At 40.1% G+C, this 26,532-nt stretch overlaps 1 protein-coding gene across 2 annotated transcripts in view; it reads left to right on the forward strand.

The window, feature by feature from the left end:
• Positions 1-26,532, forward strand: part of LOC100643455 (beta-1-syntrophin) — a 348,794-nt gene that overhangs the window by 268,453 nt on the left and 53,809 nt on the right. For both annotated transcript variants that reach the window (XM_003398124.4, XM_012312423.3), the window contains exon 4: positions 9,816-10,024. In XM_003398124.4, the coding sequence (XP_003398172.1) occupies positions 9,816-10,024 (209 nt within the window). The remainder of the gene's footprint in view (positions 1-9,815; positions 10,025-26,532) is intronic.

Below are 26,532 nucleotides of genomic sequence, written 5' to 3' on the forward strand. Positions count from 1 at the left end.
TGACAGTTGTCACACGCTCAAGAAGGCCACCCGCTCAGAAACAGTAATCAGGTAGACGAAACATCCTGCATGTCATAGCTATCGAAATAATAATCAGACAGTAACGGAATATCCTCTGATATACATCCGACGATAACTCCTCCAAAGGGACTAAAACGTCAATATAAAAGCCCTCCTAAATCAGCGCTCAAGACATTATTCTGTTGTGACACTCTGAACTGTCATTCTCTTGAATTTATATAATAAAAATTCCATCATCATATACGAAGTTCAATTTCTTCACCTTATTCGTGAAACGTTCGAACTGCGACCCGAGGAGATCACCGGCGATCTATCGGTTTCGTGATTTCTTGTGTCTCCGACGTGACACAGTCAACGTGTTAACACTTTGACTTTTGCCACGTTGGTCATATATGACCGGCCACGGTTTCTCCTGTGACGCCACGGTGGTCGTTGGTGACCGGAGTGTTTGAACTTCTTACAATTGTAAAAATTGAATGAAAATTGACAGTTAAGGCATTTTGAATATAACCGATAAATAGAAGATACTTTGAACTAAAAAGTGCCCCATTGAACAATTAAACATTTTTATTAGAACATCAATAAAAAAAGAAATTAAAACAAATCTTGCACCTAACGGTGCACTGTGTTAAAACACTGTGACGTCCTGAGCAAAACATGTGATTTCGGTGTGGCAGTCAAAATGTTAAATTGTTGGATTCATTTGTTTCGTGCGAGAAGCTTAGAAAAGCTACAATAGAGCGCACGGAGCCCACGGAAGGGACACGGTGAAGAAATCTTCGATTTGAACGCCGGTGAATTCTCAAGATGCTGGAAGCTTCCGCGACCTAGGTTCGCGCAGTTAATGCTATTAAGAGCTTGCAACTAGGACGTTGTGTTCTTCCACGACACATGACGACGTCGTACGGCCAAGATTTCCGAGAATGTAAGAGGCCTAGTCTACAGAAGGCTTAATGTAAAGTCGCTATAACTCAAGAGTAAACGCGTAATCGCGTCGACTAAAAAACGTTCGTGCGATTTATATCGCGGCAGCTCGAGGTACTCCGTTAAAACGATCCGGAGATTCGGTCCGGAGCTAATTTCCCTTCCAAATCCAAGGGCCATGGGCGAGACTCGGGGAGATCCACCACAGGGCATCGATCTCCGGAAAGCCTTGTGCTCATCGAAGAAACACGTTCCAGTTTGCGTTCATCGATCGTTCGTCGAGACTGCAAGCAATGGAGAGAGGCGAGAAGCGAGTGAAACGGTAGACGCTTCAGAGAGACGTTATCAAAGAATACAAGCCTCTCGAGGATCGATTACAACGGCAGATTTCTGCGGGCGACTAGATTACGCGTTGTTCTCTCACGCCATTGCTCGGCCAAGGCTACCTCGAACCGCCTACACGCCCGTTACCGACGTGCAAATCTTATTTGAATTGGAGATGCCAAGTTTACCCCTTAGCTGGACCCGCGCTGTATAGTCAGCTTAGAGAGGGTGACGGTAAGTAGCTTAGGGAGGACGCGTCGACGGATGCACCCTCTTCCTTCATCCATCGTGGATCTGCCTCGATTCTACCGCGGAACCGAGACTGCCGGTGTATTTATGCGGACAGAGACCAACGAGGATTTAAGGCGCATTTCACTGACGGAGACGCGAACATGCACAAATAATAGGGTCATCGAGAGACTGCTTAATTTTACCGGACAAGATGGTGTTCGAAAATGGTCGGTTTCGAAATAAGTTGATAGAGTTGATCCGAGAAAACGATTTCTGAAAGGGATTTGCGAGAGGGTAGATTTAATGGGTGATTCGTTAGGAAGAGTATGACGGAATTTATTCTGGTAGCCTGTGGGAGATCATTCGGTTAATAATTGATGTAGTTTATTAAATATCGTCTGTTGAATAAATATAGCGATTATACAACTTTGTAACTATTATATCGCAATATAAATACTTTAATAATGCAAAGGAAGTAAACGATTTAATCGACTCTTCTTATAGTTCAACGATTCATTCAGAATTCTCGCGCACATCGATCACAAGCTATTCTCGAAGACTGTATTGTTTCCACGTGTAACCAAATTTGCACGTGGCGTTATACATGCCGGTCTATGACTATAGTCGGCGAATCAATATTCATTCACTCGATGACAGTAACATAAATATTCGCTCAGTGGTTTATTAAAGTTTTCGTGTTCGATCATTGAAACTTAAATTATTTTTGTACGCGTTGTTCATCAAGAATTTAATAACTCGGCTCTCGGTTAATCCTGGAAAAATGGTGATATTCAACACACCAGAGTCATGATATTAAATTCTTAAACCACACTATCGCTACATACACAACGCGACTCATCTACCTTGACGTTATTTTCCGGCCGAACGCCGAGGATGAAATTGTTTGAACGCGAGGCTGACTCGGTAAAGAGACGATTAACACGTTTCCGCGAGCAACGAAACAACGTGACAATGGTCACCGAGAATTGGGCTGGTTTCAACAATTCATTTTGCGGGACTAAATTGCCTGCGATATTTCGAAAGCGGACGGGAGCACGTTGAATACGCGCGACCCGGCAAAGCCAGGCCGAGCTCGACGTTTAAAACGAGCCTCGCATTCCCTAGAAGCGTGGCGGCACCTGCGCGTGCAACACCTGCCTTTGGCACAGATTGTCAGATTATCTTCACAAGTGGCTCATGAAACCCTGTTTTCTCTACTCTTCCCTTCACGTCACATCTCGCTTTGTTCGACCACTCGTGGACGTCTGGTTCCTTTCAAAACGTCCTGGAGTGTCGAGAGTGCTGAATATGTGCGAATGAGCGCGGGGCAAAATGCTGGAAAACGTGGCTGATTTGAAAGAATACGTTTCTGGGAATGCTTCGATTGTTTCTACTTGCTACTGACCTGTTTCTGCTCTTTGCGTGTATTTTCTTCTCGTTTCCCATTTTTTTCTTGATTAATCGTTTTGCTTACTTGAACATGGAAAAATAATTATCGATGCTGCATATTTCATATGTAGATATAATGATATTTGATAGTTGACTTGGAAATTTAATATCTAAATATGAAAAACACTCGAGCATTACTCGACGTCTGACTACGTACGAACCGGATCTACGTACAGTGTAAAGTTATCAGAATTTGGGCACTTTTAGATTACGGTTCTAACTATCGTTTTATACTCTTCGTTTAAAAAGAAAATAAAAACAGAGGAATTGTCAAAAATTCTCTTGTTCCTTAATACACAATACAGCGAATTAAGCGTACGATAATTTCTGATTACTAACCGGTGGTCGCAATCATGGAATCCTTAAAAGTAGAGAAGCTGGGATTCCACGATGCACATTTGAGGTATCAGAGATCCCACAATTTCCTCCGAAACGAATTACAGGATCCACCGTGCGGCAACGTTGGCGCGCCTCTTTTATTTTTCATTCGTGAAAGAGAATGTAACGATACCATCGGGAACAGAAATAAAGTAACGCGGTATCTGAGGATTTGCCCCATCTGAGAGAAGAATTAATAGAACGAACATTCATCTTTTACCGTGTACCATTCATTTACAACCCCTGGAAACTTTAGTCGTTGCTTTCATCAGTTTAATCGATCGACTTGGAAACTATAAAAAGATTACATTGAAACTATTTTGTTAACTGTATTGTATTTAGACTTTCCCTATGTCGTTCTTTTTTTAAATTTTTATGATCTTTTAAGATCCTGTGTTTTTCCTCTCGTTGAACCCTTTCGACTTTTGAAAACTTCGAAAACTACTTGCCACCGACGCACGATAAAACGAAAAAAAAAAAAAAAAATTGCCCTAATCGATAAATAAGCGAAATTCTATCTCTTAAAAATAAGAATTGTCCCAACCGCGTCATAAGCCATGCAGGTGAAGTCTTCGACGCTAGAAAGGAGAAACTTTCGATCGAACCTCTGAAAAGATAAAATCCAGACGCTATAAAAGCCAAAAGAATTAGCATTTTATACGATTGGAAGGCGACACGTCCTCGGCAAAGATACCCTGAAACGGAAGTGCTGTAACGCGTCACGAGGAATCGCTTTCGTTTCCCCAGCTCCACGTTGATCCTTTTAAAAGATTAAAAAAAGACGTTGAAGCCAGAGTAAGAGGATGGTGGCTAGGATTTACCAACGGGAAAGGTCTTCCTTCTTTTCGTAACTGTTAGCGAGAAGCATAGTCGTCGAGCGTTGAAAGCGTCGTGGCAAAGGACTCCAAAGGTTTTATTATCTCAAAGCGAGAACGATAGCAGCTCCAGCGAGACACCAATTGTCAGCCTGTTCCAACGAACGAGTTCGTTACATGGCTGTCTCGTTTGCCTCGCTAATGCTGCCGACAATTGGCTGGAACAAAGGCGAGCATCGATCGGTTCTGCACTGTTCCCTTGTTTGTTGATACATCCGCGACTTCCTCTCGTGTGAAATTTGTCGTCGATTTCACGTCATTCTGTCACGTTGTTGCCTCGTACATTTCGATTCGTTTCACCCCGTTTAAAGTGGTGGTTTAATCCCTTGCCTTGTAATATCGAATCCTATACGTATGCATGAGCACTTATTATGATAATTATTGGATAAAAACAGATTGTATTTGTAAAATCATTTCATTTCTACTCTAACTTTACCTTCAATTCTTCAATTAGCATCTCTAAATATAAGCTACGTATAATGTTTCAGTGTATAGCATCAAGATAGCTTTAGAGAAACGATTATTTAATAAAAAGGTCGTAAAGCAAGGGATTAATCTTTCGATGAATGATGATACTAAAGCTACAGAGATTTATAAATTCTCTTAGTTTAACCTTCACCAAACTTCGCTTCAACGTTGTTTGTAAAATTATCTTCTTTCGCGGGAAAGCTTCTATTAAATTGCCCTGAAACTTTAGATTGAAATTTCAAAGAGTCCCTGCTTTCGTAATATCTAAAGGGTACGATACGACGCTTAGAAAGAAAAAGTAAGGGAATAATTTTCAAATTACCCGTGTCACTAGCCTCTGAAATTTAAAAATCTTGAATTCAACTGCGAAGAAGAGCCATCTATCATTGTTAAGAATCAAGAAAATTATTCGCGACAAATTCGCGGAGTGGCGAGGGCTGAAGAAGAAGGAAGAAAAAGGGGTGAGAAAAACTTTCTAACAGGATATTCCAGCGGAGGCGCCGGAATTTCGCCGCGAACGCACTTTAAAACTGTTCCCCAGGTTACTGAAGGAGATGGCCCATCGAAATTAACTGGAGAAACGCGAAATTCCGACTACTTTCGACAGCAATTTGCTATAACTGTGAAGAACTTTGCTCGCGGCGCTTCCCACTAATTTGCTACTCGTACGATGTATGATTTTTACGGATAAGATACCAAACGCTCTTCCTGTGCTGTTTGCACAGAAACTCGTACTTTGCGAGTAGTTGCAGCAAATTTAGCAATTTATTCTTTTTTAGAGACGAGCCGCGATGGATTTATAATTTTATATCTTCGGTGAAACCATTATTCATGCAATTCCGAATTCTACAATTTTATACGCGATCTCTAACTTAACAACGATCGTTCTATAATGTAGTTATTCTACATTATCAGCTGCTGTTAGTTGTTCTATACAGTAGATTCCCGCATAACGCGGTTAATAGGTTACACGCTATATGAATTCGCGTTATAGGAAATCGTGCTGTACGAGCATTTTCTTCGTATAACGCGCATAATCCAAAGTAACATGTTTGAAATGATTATTGCTATGGCAACTTTCATTTTCTGTGCTATATCAGATAGGATAATATTCTAAAAATAAATGCCATATATACGAAATTAAAAATTTAAATAAAAGATGATTAAAAAAATATATCATACGATACGAGTAATTTTTTCCTTTTTTTCAATTTCAAGTTCAAGCTCTGCAATTACAATTTTCCACACGATATTATCCTCCAGTTAACTGTCGTGTCTTGCGATCATCGTTCTATAATTTATGTACAATTCTAATTGTTCTATCATTTTTTCCTATATTTTTAGTATAAATAGAAGCAACGTTCTAAAGGTTTAAAACTAAATCGTAACCGGTGGTCGTGAAAGCGCAGGCACATTGGAAAGATACAAAGGCGGAAACGCAAGGAAATAGCCGAGGGAGTGTCTGTTTCTCAAGCTTATCGTCTGACTTTCGCGGGCCAACAAAAGAGCTCTGTTACGTAGTTTTCTCGCGGAGTAGACGCGGTCGATTGGTCAGACACAGAGGAAGGGAGAGAGGATACATTACTCGTGGAAACGTGAAACCGAAAGCCGGAATCCTTTCGCGTCGAATGGCGGATAAAGAAAAAGGGGAAAGTGAGCGCGGATGGAGTCACGTTTAACGATTCGTCGACGCATCGCGTGGCTATGGTTAACGCTCACCTGAGAAAGGAATAAAAAAGATATAAAGAACGGGAGAGCCGTGGTATGAGATGGAAGTAAAATAGCGATGAAAGGTTTAAAAGATACCATGCTTCTTTAGGAACAAAGAAAAAGCCTGATAAAGTTTTATTCCGAGAGAATAAGAAGAAGCTTGAAGAAAACAAATATTAAAAAATAAAGATGGTAACGGGGAAAATAATCTTTAAGAAGGATATCATTCGTTTACCAGGTATCTTTTATTCTCTGCACCCAGACGAAGGATGTTTATGAAAGTTAATATTTTTATGAACACAAGTAGAAATTCGTTTCATATTCGTCGAATATGTTCGTGGAATTTTAAATCCTAGAATTTTACATAAATTCAAAACCGCCATAGTCTGTCACAGCATTCGAACTTCGCGTAACCCTTTAACCCAGTCAAGATCGATGACATAGATGTCAGACTCACGTGATAGACGTGATTACGTCTGTGAAGATCAACTTCATCAGCTACAATTCTTCTATCGCAAATAAAAGTATTGTTGAGTTAGAGAAGTAAATTGCAGGATAAAGTGTTCCAAGTATTAGATTGTCCGGAAAGTTTCTTTCGTTTCATAAGGTGATAATACATGAACAATTTTTGTTTTATGTTATTTTATTGAATTAAGTATGATCCATTTCGTTATATCTTTATTATTATGTTCGTGCATAATTTAATAAACTAATACAAAACGAAAGACATTGTGCGTGTATTATTTCCTTATAAAACGAAAGAAACTTTTCGAACAACCTAATATAAAGATGAAGTGAAAAGATGAATATTCCACGAGCAGTCGATTTATCGAGACACAAATTGTAGCTGTAGAAACTATCCTATTGCAGACAATCTTATCAAAATAACACCGGGCTGAAGGGAAAACTGTCTTCAAAACGTAAATGCGTATTTTGCAATCGTAAAAGGAGCGCGCAGTTAAGACGACGGTACGGGAGCGTGTTGGATGTCACGAACTAACCCCTTCTCTCCCGTCCTCTTGCTGGTGGCAGGGGTTAAAGGAGAAGGGGGATGGAAAAGGAAATCCCGCAACAGGAAATTTGAATTAAAGCTGGTGGACGGAGAAGAGGGGCCATAAATCTTTTTACCGTCTTCAAACGGGGAAGAAAAATCCCTCGGGGTTGCGCGCCGTCCTGGAAACCAACCCCCTCCGGTGCAGTAGGAAAAGACGGACTACCCGGTGGAAAAGAAGGAAGAAGAAAACGGGCAGCGCAGCTACGACGAATCCTCTTTTCCCGGGCTTTTTGCCGGCTGCACCCCCTCTAATTTACTAACCTTATCGGCCTGTTTTCGAGCGACGCCGCCAGAAACAAAGGATCCTCCGCGGCGTTCGCTCGGTTTTGCGCTCGCCACGGATGGCTGGTCAAAGGCGCGCAAATTACGCCCGGATACACAACACCGGAAGCGAGATTACCAGGTCACGTTCCACGTACGCTCCGCGGCTGGTACACAGGGGCGAAAATTGAAAGAGAAACGCCACGGCTGGAACACGCCACGCCGGATAGAAAAGCTTGACGAATGAATATATAGGCGGGGAGCTGCGTGGAGAGGCGACGATAGAACGAGAGGCAAGCTCGGTTGTTTCGTTAATTAAACGAAGCTGCGTATCCGTCGCGAGCAATTAACCGGGACGGTTTGACGAACTGAGGGACTCGTTTCCGGCGACTAGCTTGCTTGCTAGCTAGCGACTTGCCAACTTTAACGACACTCCGCGTCCGCTGCGTCGATTGTATTGTCTCCTTGCTCGGCGGATTCTCGAGCCCGGCAATGGCTGCTAGTTTCTTTGGCTACTCGGAAAATTATACAGTGCCGTCTTCTGGCTTTTGCAAGAGGATAGCGGCGGGATGCTACTGAAAGGTGCAATTTAGGGGTAACGTCGAGCTTCTTGCGGAGGCTTGCGGTGTTTATGGCACAGATGATTGGCTAGAAAAGCTGCTAGATTAATCGGGCAATGAATTGAATGCTCGGGTAAAAAGATTCTGCGACTAATGACAGAGTTAGCTCTCGTATAATACGGAAGAGGGAGAGGAATATGGAAGATATATTTACTTCAAAGAATTCATTCGACCCTCTGAAGTTCCTGAAACTGTTAAAGATCCATCTGGGAAGACACCCTATCTTTCTTATCGAAATATTTCTCCCAGAAGGAAAACATAGAGGGTTAATCGTTCCGCCCCTAACTCGCTGCATCAATAACACCCCTCGATCCTCAAGGGGTTGGCAACGTTATCGCTTAAAAGCGTGGAAGAAAAACGAATGTGGAAGTGGATACTTTGTATAAAAGACGATGGACGTTTGTTATCGCCGCTTTCGCTAATTGTCGTCCAACCCCGCGGACGAAGGGTAACCAGATATAGGGCAGCGTTTAGACGATGTCGACGTGGTCGTGTTTAGCCTGCCTACGATGTCGCTTATTCTTCGTTGCGCGCTTGAAATCTATATCTATCTTGACCCTAGCTTCTCAGGTTCCTCGTACTCGTTTTCTTATTTCTTAAAGACACCTGAATATCCTCAACTTTCGTCCCATTTCGTCTGGAAATTAGATTTTCAGCTCGGAGAAATCGATATGGAATTTCTAGAACTTTTCACTCGTAGAAGTTTAGCATGAAGTATCAAAAATGTTAAACGTAGGAACGTGAGAGGAATTTGAATAGAAAGTTTTTCGTTTTAAGTCGAGCTAACACGCAGACACACACAGGCGAAAAAGCGCACGCCTACTTGAAGCACTCACGATACCTTCAGCTTCGAATTAGTTTGTTACGCGAAGGGTGCACGCGAGCAACAACGTCAGGCTCAACTTGAAATTGAGTTGTCATCCACTCGCCGAGTTATATGGCGCCTTTATAATGTTGCCCGGGACCGTGATGCGAAAACTATTAAGTCCGAAACCTGATAGCCCCCCTGCTGTCTGGATCGAGGGATATTAGGGGTAAAGGGACGAGTTCGTAAGGGAAGCCAACGTTCTTCTATTGGGGTTGTTTCGGGATCGAACATCTGTTGGAGATAATATCTTACCACGTATACTTTCGTACTATCTTTAGGACATTCGTTTGCTTCAATAAAACGAAACATCTAACGCTACTTCTCTCAGTCATTTCAACCCAATCGTTAAGAAATATCTCAAATTTGAAGAAAATTATTTATTGACTTCTATCTTTTATTGATATTTTACGTTAAACTTTCTAAATCTTTTGATCGACTAATAAAAATCTAAGATCCGCCACTGTCAAGTTTCCATTACCTTATTATTTAAGAAAACGAAAATTGAAATTCATTGTGTCGCGGTAACAACCTAAACGTTTTAAAATAAACGTTATTAATAGCTGATAGAATAAGGGAATAATTCTGGAGGTCGAAAGAAACGATTTTCTTACGCGGCTGTTTTCTACTTTCAGAGGGTCGAATCCTGGAGCTGCATTCCCCGGATGGAGTGCACGAGTGCTGGTTAAGAGCCGCAGACAACGCGGAGGCGAGTGTCTGGTTCAACGCTCTGCACTCGGCGCTGGCAGCTCTCACTTTAAAGGCACTGCGACTGGCCTCCGCGCTTCCGGATCCGCCGCAGCTTCAGCACATCGGTTGGCTGGCGAGGAGACACTGTCTTCAGGTGAGTGATCTTCCTCGTTTTATATCACGCAAGAAGGAGGGATTAGAGTGACAAAAACCGAAAAGAAGAAAGAGATAAAATACAGGACAGGTAACAGCAACGAATAGAAAATGACAGATCATTTTTAAAAAACGAATAAGAAGGAGGAAATAAGAATACTTGAGAAGGTAGCGGTAAGAATAGAGGGGTGATACGCGACGAACGCGCGAAGATGAGATGGCAGGGAGATGAATCAAGAATTTTTTCCGACACAGCGGACGAAGGACAGAAAGCAGCAGGCTAATAAAACAAAAAATAAGAACGAAGTGAATCAACGAGGAAATGGATTGACTGTTAAAACGGCATAGTGTAGGCATCGTGATTGAACGGCAGGAAATGGAAAAAGATTGCTAAAGTATGGGTAAGAATCGAGTGAAGAGAAAAGCCGGTAGGAAAGAGTTCTTTTTGAAGAAGGAGGACAGAAACGGGAAAAAGATAAAGTATCTCGGGTAAAAGATCAGAAAAAGAGTAATTTTAAGAAAGAGACAGAGAAATATTGAAAAGAACCGTGTTTAAGAAAAAGATGGGTGGAGAAGGGTTGACGGGGAAGAGGAATCTCGAAAGAGGAAGCAGAATGGAAGCGAATGTCTGGCTCTCGACGCGTTTTCTCGCGTTTTTCGCAATCGAATAGGCTGAGACTGCTCTTCCGCGAGCAGTTTTGCTCTGATGGAGGGTGACGCAGTCCTCTCGACGAGAACCAGCCCGCATGAGCATACCGGCAATTTGCCGCGTGCCCGAAAGCCTAGGCGAAAGCGTCGCGACGCGCCTCAACAGCGAAACATTCTTAATCGGCGTCGTCGAGAACGAAATAGGGGACGCAGACGCGTACTCTCGCGTTCTTAAGAATTTTCATGGACCGAGTGATGATATTTCTAGGTAATTACTTTGCTGCTTTTCTTACAAATTGAATTGTGAATGGAGGGAGACGATTAAATTTCTTCTTTGGAAGTCGTACTTAGGTTTCTTGTCGGAGTTGAACCTTTTATGAAGTGGGTGAATCAATAGTTGGGGTTAAAAGGAGTACGTACCGTGCAATGGCTAAATAACTGTACATAAAATGCAAATAAGAAGATCGTCTTTGAGTTTTGCACAGGGTTACGGAGTGAGCAATCAAAATTCCTCACTCTGAGTTCCATTTTTACTTAAAGTATAATATATGTAAATACATTGTTAACATCGTATGTATCTGTGTAACTAAATTGCAGAAGATCAGATATCTAGTGGCTAACAAGTAGTTCTACTCTTACAAAACAAACTATGACATGAATTTCGCTGTATCACACTTGAGAATTCTGTTGTTAATACAAAAACAATGAAATTGAACACATATTTGCAATATTGTCTCGTAAAGCAGGAAATTTCATGAGAATGTAGCTGCCATTTTACACGAGCATTATCTATGTTTTGTACTTCTGCACTTTGATACAAATATAGTATTTTCAATATATACTCCGTTGGTATTTTCTACTATTTCATAAGGACAGTGAAGTATCAACGATGTCATCACATTTTTGTGGAAATTACTTCCAACAAGGAATCCGAAAAGCACCTTGCACGCCTGTTTCCAAGATTATCATAACGATTCAGTAAGTAGCGGACAGTTTTCGTTAATAAGCTCGTTAACGTAGCGCCCGTTGGCGTAATGACGCGTCCGTCGTTAAACCATCCTCTAATTACCCGCCGCTGCCGGATCGTTGGATCGCTGGCGATCTCCATTCGGCGAACAATGGCCACCGCTTTGACCGAATCTGTCGCCACGATCTCTCTATCGATCGACAATAGTTAACCCCCGCAGCCTACCAATCAATTCGCCCGTGATTACTCAACGCGATCAAACTGGCGGTGTTCGCTTTTAAATTCGTTTCTGTCGCTGTGCCACGCCAACCCCTCTTATGCCAGGCTCGTGCGCCAGCCCTTTTCCCCACGTTTAATTATCTCGAATACGCGCGACGGTTCGAGAGGTAAAACGGGATCGCTACGGTTACCGCCACGCTCGACCGCATAATTAGATATCGGGATTCTTTCTACGAACGTAGCCACGGACAGGAAACTTCGTTACGGTGAATATTTTCCGCGAGTGAACGCGATATCCAGCACCGTTGCGCGGGAACAATCGCTGATAATTAAGCGACACGATTCGTTGCCAGCCATGAGAACGTTTGCGAAGGAAAACATCGCCTGTCTTTTACACCTCGGTGTGCTGACGAATGGCACCCGTTTATACGTATTCTAAGGACCGCGTGCTGCGTGAGAATTTTATCCCTTTACTTGTGAATTAAAAAAATTTTGCCCCAGTCATATTCGGTGCTTTTAATTTCGGACATCCGCCACTTTTTGTTCGTCCAGCCTGGAGTTCGAAAGTAGACAGATACAATTCGCAGAAATCAACTTCCACTTGTTTGGAAAGTAGAAATGGAAGAAAAAATAAGCACGCAAAGCATGGAATAACCGAGCCATAAAACCGTGGCGTTAGCAACCGAGATAAAACTCGTTGCAGCCGGAAGCGATCTTAGCGTCCCGTAACAGCAACTTTCCCTACGTTGCCTGGCGTAGAGAGGCAAATCACCGTCTCTTTGACGCTTTCTTCCCTTTTTTATTCCTTTCTTTTTCTTCTTTTCCCTTCTTTCCGGTTCTCGAGACGAGAAATCGTTGGAATCAAATCGCGTGATTCGTGAGAGCCGGAGGGCTTGCTCGATTGTAATTGGCGAAGAAAGTCCGTACACGGCGGTGACTAATTGTCGCCAAGTCGCGGCTTAATTATTTGGAACGATCGGGCATCGTTAATTACAGGCTTTCGTCGTGAGACGACAAACCTGGCTGATTTGCACCCTCTTCTTCGAGACGAAGGAAACGAACCGCGACCGAATTCGCGGTTCTCCGTGTTTGCTTTTCCCCCCCGGTTCACCGTGGATTCTTTCGTTACTTCGTTTGCTTTTAAACACGGTTCGATGGTTAGCAGTTTCTTAACGCCTCCAGTGTCGAAGAGAAATCAAGAGTTTCGAACGAAGCTCGAGATCTGGCGAGAAAATTGTGCTGGAATATTTAACTGCAGGGAAATAGCGATTCTATTCTCGAACACTGCAATAATTTATTTGACGCTATTGAATAACGCAATTTCCGAGTTGCAGCACATTTCTTTGTTTGATCAAAGCATTGTGTTTCGTTCTAAAGTGCAATTTCCTACGAATTCTATTCTCGAACGTTTCTATACTTTATTCATCACGCTTCAAAAATATAATTAGAAATACGTTTGTTTGTTTAGTTGTCGCCTCGTTTACAGAGTAATAACGATATCAGCTCCGTGTTTCGAGAAAGAAATACACCCTAACAAATTAATGATTTGGTTAATTTCCAGTTACACGCGAGCATATCGCGTTACGAGCGGCATTCCGCGATAAGGAGATTGATCGCCGTGTAAAATTGTTTTCCTTTGGAATTAACGATAGTTGGGTTCTTTCGGTGGTCAGTGGAACGGAAAGGTTGAAATTGATGGGTTGATAATGCGGTTGGAGTTCCGTGATGTAGTCGTTCGAGATTGATAAACCTGTGAAACCTGTAATCGTCCTAAGCACTAAGCACCACTTTTCTGCCCGAGCAAAATTATCAAATAATTTAAGCCTATTGTAAATCGGAGTGCTAATGGGTAATTCTAGGTAATCTACGCGAGATTACACCTCGAACGAGTTGAAAAGCTTGCCAAAGTGTTAAGAAACAAAATGCCTGTGGAAATTAATGAAACTGTTATTCACCGATCGCGTTTAAAATCGTGTTTGTAGATCGAATACTGTTTAATTTACGATCAAAGTCGGATCGATGGAATTTCACGTTTCTCGTAGATCTCTTCACAGATTCTTTCCATTTCAAGTTTGACCGAACTCTTTCTTGAGAATGTCCAAAGGAAAGTTATAAAATTGTACTTTCTTCAGAAAAATTCTAATCCCTTTGCACACAAATGCACGCACGCACGCACACAATTCTAGGGACAGTTTTCAAAATCTTGGACGATTAACCACTTGCGCTAGAAAGACGTGACACGCGCGTCGAGTTGCTTTTGTTGCAAAATCACCGGCGACGTGTATACCACGTCGATAGGTATTTGTCGCAGAAATACAAATGACGTGTGCTGCATGTCGATTAACAGTCAAATCGTTCGTTTGTCGAGCTACAGTTCCAGAGTGCACGGCGTCACATAGAGTCATCGATATCTTGGAAATATTTCAAAATAGATTATTAACACTAGAACTACCACACCAGTCAAATTGACTGGTTTTACTATTTTATTTTAAAATTCCTACTTCATGTTATATTTTTTTCCGCAATGATGTAATGACTTTCGCAACGATAACTAAAAGGATAATATAATGAATTTTGTTTTGTTTTTTATGTATTCAAACTCAAAATAATTTCGTATCAAGGCTACTTATACCAATATCAGTCAAAATGACTGGTATTTGTCAAAGTGTAAAAGGGTCCTGCAATCTGTTTATCGAATTCCAATTAACCAATTTCCTCGTTTTGTACAACTTCTCACACGGTTTTAACATTTTTACTGCGTATCATTCGATATGATGATATCAGTTATCAGGAAAATTCCAGATCGATCACTAGACCGCTGGAAGCTAATACTAGAAATGCTACACCAGTCAAAACGGCTGGTTCTACAATTTTGTAAATGTGTCAACCCTCTTTTAGGGATCATGGTCCCAGATGGATTAATAACACCAAAAATGTTCTACGTAACATGGAATTCCTTCTGTACGAAAGTAATAAATCAATAAATATAAAAGTATTCTATTATTACGTATTTTTTAAAGACCAGTCATTTTGACTGGTTTTAGTAGAAATAGCTTTATGTTAACTATCGGTAGTTCTAGTGTTAACATTTTACCATGTTGGTCATAACGGGCCATGGTTTCTTCTGTGACACCACGGTGATCATTGCTGACTGGAGCGCTTGACTTTCTTACAACTATAAAAATTGTATGAAAATTGACAGTTAGGGTGTTTTGAATATAACCGATAAATAGAAGATACTTTGAAATAAAAAGTGCTCCACTGAACAATTAAACATTTTTTATTAGAACATCAGAAAAAAGAAGAAAATGAGAACAAATCTTGCATCTAACGGTGCACTGGGTTTGAATCAATATCTTTGAGGGGTAATCTACGAATATTATTATAAACATAAATTAGAAAATAATCGTAAATGCTGCTTTATAATCATATAATTGAAGTTAGAAGTGACATACCTTACTATTATAGATAGAATGAGCAAATACTGTTTACTAATATCTTCTACACGTTTCAACAATATATTCCGGACGTTTTGCTTACGACGAAATAACGAATGCGAATGATCTGTTGAAATAAACGAAGTCTTGTTATAATATGTCGCTATCAACTGTTACTAAGGCGCCACGATGGTCAGCCGTGACCACCAATAAGATAAACGGTCCATTGGGGAAGTATGTTGTCTTACATCATCAGTTTATTATTATTTTGCCATTATGTGCTTCGAATAATAACAATACTCCCGTGGTGTCCTGAGCGAAACATGTGATTTTGGCGTGGCAGTCAAAGTGTTAATAAATAAAATGCTATTTATTCATGTCCATTTAAAATTCTTTATGTAAGACACTACCAACGCGTTGAGGCGCTGCTTAAAAGATTAACTCGCAGACGCGGTGAGGCGTGTTATATTGTAGCGCACGGCTCGCGCAACCGTGAGTTTATTGGTAGCGCAAATGGTTATAAGGCGGTTTCGGAATTTTACACGCTTTAGACGATACTGTATCCCCAAAGAATCCTAAGCTTCGGAATATTAAACAAACCAAGTTGCCCGAATTGACGCAAACATATCTATATCAATCTCCCTGGTTCTAATTACCGATCACGGCAATGTTCGCAATCGTATATGGACCCTCCAAACTAACCTACCGAATATATCGACTTGGGATACGATAGATCGATAACTAATATATCCGATGTACGCGAGCGTTCGCGTATCGATGAAGACCAACCACCAAACGAAGGTGCTCGGGGAAGATGAAAGGGGGGAAGGGTACACGAGGTACCCGGCACATAATTGATTGGCATTAACGTACCTGATTGCCAATGCCTCACCCCTTTCAGTCCTCCTCCGTCGTTGGAAACTCTCCCGCGGGGTGCTTCGATATCTGTCATAGTCTCTGGGACGGCTAACAGTGTTTGAAGATCGTACCAATAATCAGGCAATGCCGGCTACCAGGGCCGAAGAATCAAATAGAATCAAATTCCATTTTCGGAAAGAACACGCAGATAAGGAAAAAGGACACGTAAATTGTGAAAACTCAGGGACATATTATTATTATTATTACTATTACTATTATTATTATTATTATTATTATTATTATTATTATTATTATTATTATTATTATTATTATTATTATTATTATTATTATTATTATTATTATTATTATTATACGGTCCGAGCCTAATAATAAGTAGAAAAGAATATAATAATAGTAAGTATAATAGGGAAAGCAAGCGTAAAAGAAATAAAAAGGAGAAATAATATTATGATAAAGTATAATAGAATAAGAAGGTATTCAAGAACTTCGTTTTAAAAGTAGATAAGCGTTCAGAGAATAAGTCCACATTTTCAGCGTATCGATTTGTTCATTTAGTAATTCTATTTAGTGAATTTCGGGAAACATAGCAGACGTTTCGATGATTGACGGCAAAAATGTTGATCTCTTTTTAATATATCCGGGCGGTGCTTATAGATTGATTTGTTGCAAAAGACACGCGCAGCTGATTTTGTCATTAATAATTTTAAATAAACGCGGAAAGTCTGCTACAATTATCTGATTCTTGAAAGTATTAGGTTTTCCGAAAAGTTTCTTTCGTTTTATAAGAAAATAATACACGCGCAATGTTTTTTGTTTCATATTAGTTTATTTAATTACGCACGAACATAGTAATAGAAATATAACGAAATGGATCATACCTAATTCAATAAAACAATATAAAACAATAATTGTTGTTCATCTATTATCACCTTATAAAACGAAAGAAACTTTTCGGACAACCTAACAGATAGGCTGACATTATCCGAAATAGAAAGGTGGTCATGTTTAAGATACGGCCCTCTACTAACTAATTTAAAAGCAGGAATTTGTGTCGAATGTGTCGAATGAAGTACAAAAATTAAGTTTGTAAAGTATGCGTAGAAAGAAGATGAGATGAGTCGGTTGACAAGATTATACAGTAGCTATAGACAGAATTGAGGACTCGTAGAAAATTACAAATTAAAAGTTTGCTAGATTCTTTGAGATTGAAGAGATTTGAATTATTTATTTGAAGTTTGATAGCCGCTTCACTGATTTATTTTGCAATGAACGTTTTAACAACTATTAATCAAAATCTAAGATTTCCTGCTATTAGAAATATTTAACTTGTTGCTTTGAATTTTCTTCTTAATTTAAACTTCTTAATCTGCATGCAAGACGTCTGTTAGTTGCTAGTTTCCCTCGTCAAAATGAAAAATGTAGAACATTCCTATTAGAAGCAACTGGATGTACCAATGGACATTCACAATCCTTGCAAGTCTGCAACATTAATTATTGCTTAGAAATAAATTGAAAGAACAAAATCATTATACAAATGAGACGCGTAATCGATGAATCCAAGGATATAGATCAGAATTATAATTACCAGAGACGGATAGACGATATGCAAGGAGAAGATCGTTAGGATGGTTAATGATCCAGGGCAAGAATTCAGGTAAATCACAGGTGACACGAGCTTCGAGCCTGTCAGATCGGTTAATCACGCAGGATTACGTGAGTTTATCATGGCTGTTTACCAACGAGTGATTACTCGCGCGAAGCGGATCGCTTTTGCGGAGGCTCGAGATTAATTTTCAGCGTAATACCATTGCCGAACGAGAGCGAAAGAGAAACTACTCGATATAATCTACCGTACGAAACAGGTATATCGAACAATTATTATCTTCTGCCTGTAGCTGTCACCATCGATCCTATCGACAAAATTTATCCGCAAATTTACCTTTTGCAAATATATCCATTCATGCGACGCGTAAGATTCGGCGATATTAAACCACAAAATACACGAGCAAGTGTCGCCAAAGAATTCCCATTGAATCGTATTAAAGTCCTCCACAATCTCCGATTAATCGGGATCCCTTTGTGTCTCTTTGAAAATTTTCGCCTGGTTCCTGACATTGCCCGAATCAAAGTTGTCGGTGTTTCAACAGGATCACGTGAATAATCAGTTAATACCGACGTATTAGTCGTATGGGCAGTCGTATCGGTACGAGGACCTCTAACGAGCGCCGATTGACGAACGCGTAACGATCCGACGACATTGTCCGTTGCTGGATGAAAATGCGATTTCGAATAACGGATTACCAACGGCAATACGCTCCGCGGTATTTTGCCCTCTTTTTGTCAAATCGATAAATGGAACGATTAATCACGAGAGGTAAATTCGCTCAGCCAGCGTACTCTGTTCGAAATCTGCTGAGAGGAACGTCGACAAAGAAAAAGGAGGAACAGGAGAAGACACTGTTAAACTATTCAAAGGATTTCCCAGTCCACTGTCTATTCTCCTTCCTTGCTTCAAACGTGTAGTTTGTTTCAAAAGTCGAAGATTCATATTGCGATCGGTACGATCTATTGGCCGATCGTTGTGAATTACGATCGGACAACGATCTGTAACTGATCTGAATCACACTGTCCTCAATGGGCTATTCATTCGCACACTGTGCGCTACGCCTAATCTATTTTAGACTATATTCTATAGCCGATCGATCTAAATCACCAGCGTGGACTGTGGCTGACTGATGTGAATTCAACTGTACCCTGTACCGACCGATCGATCTGTCGAGTCTCACCAGTAGCCTATTCCACGTTAATCTTCGATGATCTACAATCGTTCGATTGACCGCATCTCGTTTACAAGTAGATGTCTCTGTGTCTAGCGAGTGGAACAATAAAAGTCGTAGGGGGACGAGAGGAAAACAAAGTTCACAAAATCGAGTCACGAACAGTGGCTCGATTTTACAATAATGGTCGCGAGCCAGGATCCTTGATAACGATACAATTTATTCGGGTAATCAGCGTAGCAGCCGGCAACATAACGTTTACCAGGAAAATCCATAAACAGGCGAAACCGTTCTGGCGCCAGTGTTCCACGAGATTATCCTCTCCTCTGCCTCCAACCCGGAAGTGCTCCGAATATCCGACCGGATCGTTTATTAAATAATATGAGAACCAAGTTCCTGGATCAACGGCCGGTAAATCACATCGGCAAACAAGGCGCCTCCGGACTAATTAACGCCCCCCTTCCCCTGTATAGCTGTTCGGCCGTTCGACGAACGAGCTATTGTAAATTGGATTTCTGTAATGAATTGCGAGTCCGGGTACAATGGACAGGTGTCGCGATTATTCGCCTCGACACACGCGACTGCGATTTCTCATCGCGCTTCTTCGCTCGTTCCGATACTTTTTATGCAAATCTTGGCGAGGCTGTGTGCCTCGATACATTGAACAAATCCAGTTTTTCTTATCGTTACATTTATTTTCATAGTACTTGCGTACATCAGCGGATGATTCTTGAGTCAATTGCTAATTTGACATGAACGTTAGACACATCGATAGAAATGTCCTTTACTTTGATAGATTTTTCTTTGCAGATTTTTCGAAAGTAATAATATTCTAACTCGATTTGTTGTATTAAATTCCTGAGTTCTATGGAACACGTAGTGATTTGAAATTTTTAGCTGCGTACATTTATTATAGTATAATTGTATTTTATATAAACAAATGGAATTATTTGTATGTCGATATATTAATATAACCTGTGACTCAACAGCAAACATCTAAACACTGAAATATTAAATATGGTAGTTTAATACAAACTGCAACTGGATGAGCATATAGCATATATAGGTTGGCGGACAGTGATCAAACATTACCATAACTCCGCCAACGGGTCGTACTAATCATATATCTAAACTGTATTTCTAGATTTCGCGAATTTCCTAGCGAAATCGCAACTGGGTTCGTCTGAAATTTTCCCAAATCCAAATCCTAACGTTTTCGATTGCAAGTTAGTTGACTGAAACGTTTGTGCTATAGGTTTCCACAGCATGAAGCGGTGCAGGCTATCGACATTCGAGATTCGAGGATTTCGTGAGAAGCAATGTCGTCAATGAATTCTTTGGGAATCTGAACATTTTTGCGGAGATTTTTTGAAATTTCGATATTTTTACTCGGAAAGGAAAATGATTTGGAAAGAGCCATAGATTTTAGAAACAATGCTTTGTGAGGTAGGAGTCGCGTTGATATTTGAATAGCAAATTCTCGTCGAATATTTCACCGGCAGAATGGTTAGCAAAGTAATATCGGGTATCGTTTTATCAAAGCAGCCTATTTAATCGATAATGGACGCCGATTGCATTATTTATGGCCAGTCTTTAGCAACGATTCCGCAATTCACGGTTTCATAACAGTTCAATCTAGCATTAACGCATACACTCGTTCAACATTAACCAGAGATATGTAACATCTATTTCAGCGGCTCGCAATATTCGAAATAATATGGAAAACAATCGTTCATAATAACAGGGAAAATTGGTGCAATCGAATCATCAGTATCATTTGTATTCTTCGATTTTATTCTGAAAATTCGAAAACATCCACCAACGTAATCCGCCACTTGCATTGTTCGACATTCCAAAATACAAAATTTCTCGACAACCACAGAGAATTTATCACAGAGTGTACCTGCGTTATTACATCTCTCTATAAAATATATTATATTTTGAGCACTTTCTGAACGTTTCAAAAATGCTGATTGTCGCGATAATATATGCCATTGGTTTATCACGGAATTACGTAGATTTATCAGTCATTTTTAATTGCCTTGTATTTTCCCATTTAACGACTTCTCTTCCCAATTATGTAAATATATTAAAATACTTCCAGCCATCAAGTAACATCGAAAATCAACGAAAATAAATTTACAAGCCTCCCCTATGTAGTTTTTACAATAGAAAATAATCGTTCCTAGCAACATAACATAAATCACTAGTATCATCCAAAATTCTAATCATAAAATCCTTGAGAAGCCACGAACGAACAATCTGTATTTTCCTTCGAATTCTGACCGGAAACGAAAGATGCTCCACGAGGAAGATGCGAGGTAAATCAAAATCTTGCGAATCTGAGTGTGACTTGTATTATACAGAAAGGAGAGACGAGGCATGGAAAAAGATAATGGAACGAACGAATAAGGAGTCCTTAAATTTGTCGCGGAATAAAATCGTACGAGTTCGAACCGGAAACGAGGAGTAAGGACCGCGTTATCGTCCATCTTCCGGTCGGATTACCATTCAGGGGACCGTGTTTCCCGTGTCAACGCGGTGGGAAGGCGTGCATGGCTGTCCTTCGTCGCGACGCCGGCGCTTTATTGCGTTCGTATATACGAGATTAGAGGGGACGAAATTCCGGCGTCGTGCACCTACGAAACCCACCTTTCCCTCACGCGCACTTCCCACAGATTCAATATGTGAACTCGATAAATTTATCGCGACTATCCTTTTCCCTTCCTGTTGTTTGTCGTTCTGAGACAGGAGTGTCGCGTATTTTCCATGGAAAAATTGATGATTTTGCTGGGGAGGACGGCACGTGTTAAGGATGACTTCATCTCTTAGAGTTTTTTTTAGATAATAAACTTCGAAAGCGTTGTTAGAATTCGTATTGTAATTGTGATTAAGTAGGAAGATAATCAGAGGCAAATCTGAAGGCAAATCTTAACATTTAGCCAACCACGGGCGTCACAGCGAACTATACGTTTCCACCGCGCATTTTCCAAGTGTCGAGGACTGATATTCACTGTTTAAAAAACAAAGAAGCCTAAAAATTATTTAAATCGTCAATTATATTTTGCGGTAATGATTTTATTTAGCGATTTCACATATTGTCTATATAAAAAATCAAATTGAAGGTATATATTATAAAATTACAAATATTAAAGATGGCTAAAGATGAATAACAAGACTTAAAAGTGAAATAAAAAATTCACAATGCATTTTAATATTTTTTTTACACTGTGATAACGTTTGATTATAACTTTATTTAGTCATAACTGATAGTGTAACTTTTTAATTAATTTTAACTAGGTTGATGTATTTTATTATGTACTGTACTTTATAAAAGTAGAACAAGTGGCGCAATTAATTGGGAATAATTCCAGGTAAACAATAACTGATAATAATAAAAAAAAAAAAAAAAGAAAACACGTTGCAAAGGTCAAAAAGGGAGATCTCCCCGTTCGGTTACGCGTCGATGTACTTTACAGAGGGGAGATCTCAATATTCGGTTGGCTAAGTGTTTAAGATTCGACAGTGATTTAAAATGATCATTCAGAGTAAATTAATGCTCATATAGGGTTCAAATTGAGGCTTCCAATATAGGCTTATATAATCCAATATATCTCATATAGGCTTCCAATTGTTCGAAGAAATATAAAAATGGTTATCCTAATGGAGCACGTTAGGATTGAACAGTACAGATATGGAACAGTGTTCGAGAAATTGTAATTTACATTTAATAAACCGCGAATCTGCGAAACGGATATCTGCAGTGAAATGCGATGAAATGATACAAATACTCCGTCGCTCTATTCTTTGACTTGAGCTCGTCATAAAGGCAAGCATCCAATCACCAAGAGGCCGGGTGCACTTCGACGGAGCCATTTACCCGCTACTCTATCCGGCGTTAGATTAAATCCGAGACCACGTGCTCGTGCGCACCGGAGCAGCTATTAAATTACCAGCTGGAAATTAACGATACTCCGTTTAAGAGTATTTTAATTAATCCGAGCGGTAATAAAGCTGGTAGAGCTTCCTCTGCATATTTTTTAGCGAGAGTAGCTTCGAGCGGTGGAGGTTTGCTTCGAGGATGGTCTCGGTCGGGGTCCCATGGGACTCAAGGCGTTTAATTAACCCCCCACCCACCCAACCACCCACCCACCGAGCATAATAAAGCAGCGCGCATAGTGCCGTTCCATTGGTACGCGCTTGGTAATCGGCCGCAGAACGCACAGGATTATCCGTCGTGCGCTACGCTTACTGGGATTTTAACGCCTTCCAATTACGACCAAGGCGGAGAACCCGTAAAACCTGCGCTCAAACCGCGGTTTCAATCGTCTAAACGGTGGTTAAAGAACGACGCCCTCCTTTGGGAGTCGCGACGCTTGGGATTCGAAGGTTGGTATGCGGTGAGATTATGGGAATCGTGAAGCTACCCCTGGTCGGGGTAATTTCAAGAGCGCAAAGAGATAATTGGTTGGCTGCGTTTGGTGAGGTCGTTTCCAGGATCATAAGAAGATTGTTGTTTTATAGGGGAATTATCATTTATATATAGAGTGGTATACGATTAATTGTACAGGGTGCTCTGAAAATCAGTCCGCACGATTTTTCAGACACCTTCGATAGTTGGACAGAAACATGTTCCGAACACAAGACGATCAATTTTCAGTCAATTGATGAAAGATCAAGGTCACTTGTATTTTTTATTATTTATAGAGTGACATACGATTAATTGTACAGGGTGCTCTGAAAATCGGTTCGCACGATTTTTCAGACACCTTGGATAGTCGGATAGAAACATGTTTCGAACACAAGACAATCGGTTTTCAGTTGATTGATGAAGGATCAAGGTCACTTGTATTTTTTATTATTTACAAGGTGACATACGATTAATTGTACAGGGTGCTCTGAAAATCAGTCCACACGATTTTTCAGACACCTTCGATAGTTGGACAGAAACATGTTCCGAACACAAAACGATCAGTTTTCAGTCGATTGATGAAAGATTAAGGTCACTTGTGTTTTAAAACGGAGAAATACATTGTTTTTGTACAACATTCATTGCGTTTTTTCATTCTCTATAAAATAAGTGTTAGGGTGTTTGGGTCGCAAAATGATTTGTTTAGAAGATATTTTGACTTTAATGTTGTAAATCTTATCGTATGAAAGACAAGGAAAGCTAGTGTAGCATCCAGTTCTCATTTTATGTTTTCCTTGCCTTTTATGCGATAGGTTTTACATCAAAATTCAAATATCTTTTATACGAATCATTTTTCTAAACACTTTTTTGTAGAAAATTAAAAAATGTATCAAACGGGGTATAAAATATATAGCGTTTAATAAAAATGGAAATGATCTTTACTGCCCATCGAAATGAAACTCTTTTTGGCATTTTTCATATTGCTTTTCGTATTCGATTGAAAGTTGATTAACTTTCTTTCGAAACATTTTCTCGTCCGACTATTGGAAATGTCTGAAAAAATTCTGGCGACTGAGTTTTATTTATTTTATTACGAATCTGTTATTTGCTTTATATTTGTCCTATGATGAAATGTACTAAATAAAATGAAATTTGCAAGAGGAGTTCTCCAGTAAATGTAACAAACAAGTGTTCTAATAATCACGATCGGCGTTGAAGACTTAAAAGATCCTCTTTTCAAAACAAAGAAAATTAGGTGAGAGTTAAAAATCACTTGCCTCATATCTACCTTATAATATCATAATCCGTCTTAAGGTATCGTAAAACACTAAACCAGAATTTGTGGGAATTTAAGAATTTACGAGTAGATGTCCTAATTTACCGGCCGACAGTTTACGTACGTCGGTATATCACGTCGAAGGCAGAAAAAATCGTCTTATCTAAATCAAGAAGAAAGAGTTAGAGTTAAATCCTCGACATATTCTTCCATTTCCCCCAATTTCCTCTAGCAATTGCGCAACTCGTCACGCACCAGACACAGCGAAACGACGTCATTAGTTTCTTCGTCGAGAGCGTTTCTTCTCATCCGTTTGGAACGCGAGAGACGGATCGCCGCGAGGTTCCTCGATAAATCGAGCAGACGGCGACGTTCTTAATAAATCACCGGGGCACGACGCCACGGGGCGACGTTGACCGCGTGTTTTCAGGTTCCCGTCGTATCGAACCGGACAACGCTCGCAACGCAGCCATCGACGATAAATTATCTCGCAACTGGCTGCGTGGACCGCGCGCGATTTCGCCCGAACAATCTGCGTGTCAGAACGATAATCCTTCCTTCGGCCGTAGACACGCGCGTAAATAATGAAATACGATTGCACGACGGTTTATACTCTTCTTCGTTTGCTCTATCTCTTTCTTCCTCCAATCCATTGTATACTGAGAATTATTAAGTCCTCCACCTGAGTTAGTACACCTTCAAGAAGAGTAGTTTGTAAGTAGAGTGCAAATTTCGATACATCTATGGCAAATTTAAGAGTGCAAATATGCACGCAACGCGCATGATACACAAAAGTAGAGTATTCGTTTCAACATTAAATGGGTAAGGTAAATCTCTGCTTAGATTCCATTTCTTTAGTTGTATTTATAAAAATATAAATTTGCATAAATATTCGCAATCTATTTATAAGCTTCGAGTCTTTGTTTGCGCGTCAGATTTGGTATTTTCAGAGGTGTGGATATAATTTGAATATGTTGGGAAAAATTCTCGCGTACTCTGGTTTATGTATTTTAGCGATTTCGATACTTTTCCAATTTTGGTATGACGTTAATAAAGCTTCGAGAGAAAAAAATAATAGAGAAAAAATAAATATAACGTGATTTCACTATAAAAAGAATTTATCGAAAGAGCAGATAGTGTTCTGCTTTCTGCACTTGGGTAATTTTGATATTTTCCTAACTTTGGTATAGTCTCCAGACGGAAAGATAGTTCGAATTCGATTTCTGATTTCAATACATTCGTATAGCAAGAATATATCGAACAAGGGGATAGCGCTTCCGGTGCTTTAATAATTTCGATATTTTCCTAACTTTGATGCAGTGGCAATAAAGTTTCAAGAAATGGAAGAAAGGTGACGATAGATTTCAATTCAGTAAGTTTCTGATTTCAATACAACGAAAATATCTCGAAAGGGAGGATAGCAGTGCTCTATTTTCTCAGCTTTGGTGACTTCGATATTTTTTTAACTTCGATAGAATGCCAATAGTGTCCTCGCAATAGAAAAAGTATAGTTGAAAGTCAGTACATTTCTGATTTTAATATAACAACGATACATCGAGAAAGCAGAATTCTTCTAATTGCAATAAGCTTTATAATTTCCCAAAGAAGAATTATCATCGGGCAGAAATGCAACATCCAAAAATGAGAATACCGTCCTAATTCCTGTTCTTTTGAGCATCGTGATATTCTTTTAGCTTCAATACGCTTCATAATTTCCAAAAAGCACGCATTTGTATCCTGCACGAGTATCCACGGCCCTATTTTTAGCTCGCTCGATTCTTCGAGAGGCTTGTCCCTCTGCAACTCGCCAAATTGCACGAGAAACAGGGACACGACTACGCGAGAGGTGCGAGGAAATTTTAGTTCATCGAAAGAAACATTGTACGAACATGGTT

This window comes from Bombus terrestris, chromosome 10 (assembly GCF_910591885.1).
Source record: "Bombus terrestris chromosome 10, iyBomTerr1.2, whole genome shotgun sequence".
Classification (NCBI taxonomy): Eukaryota; Metazoa; Arthropoda; class Insecta; order Hymenoptera; family Apidae; genus Bombus; species Bombus terrestris.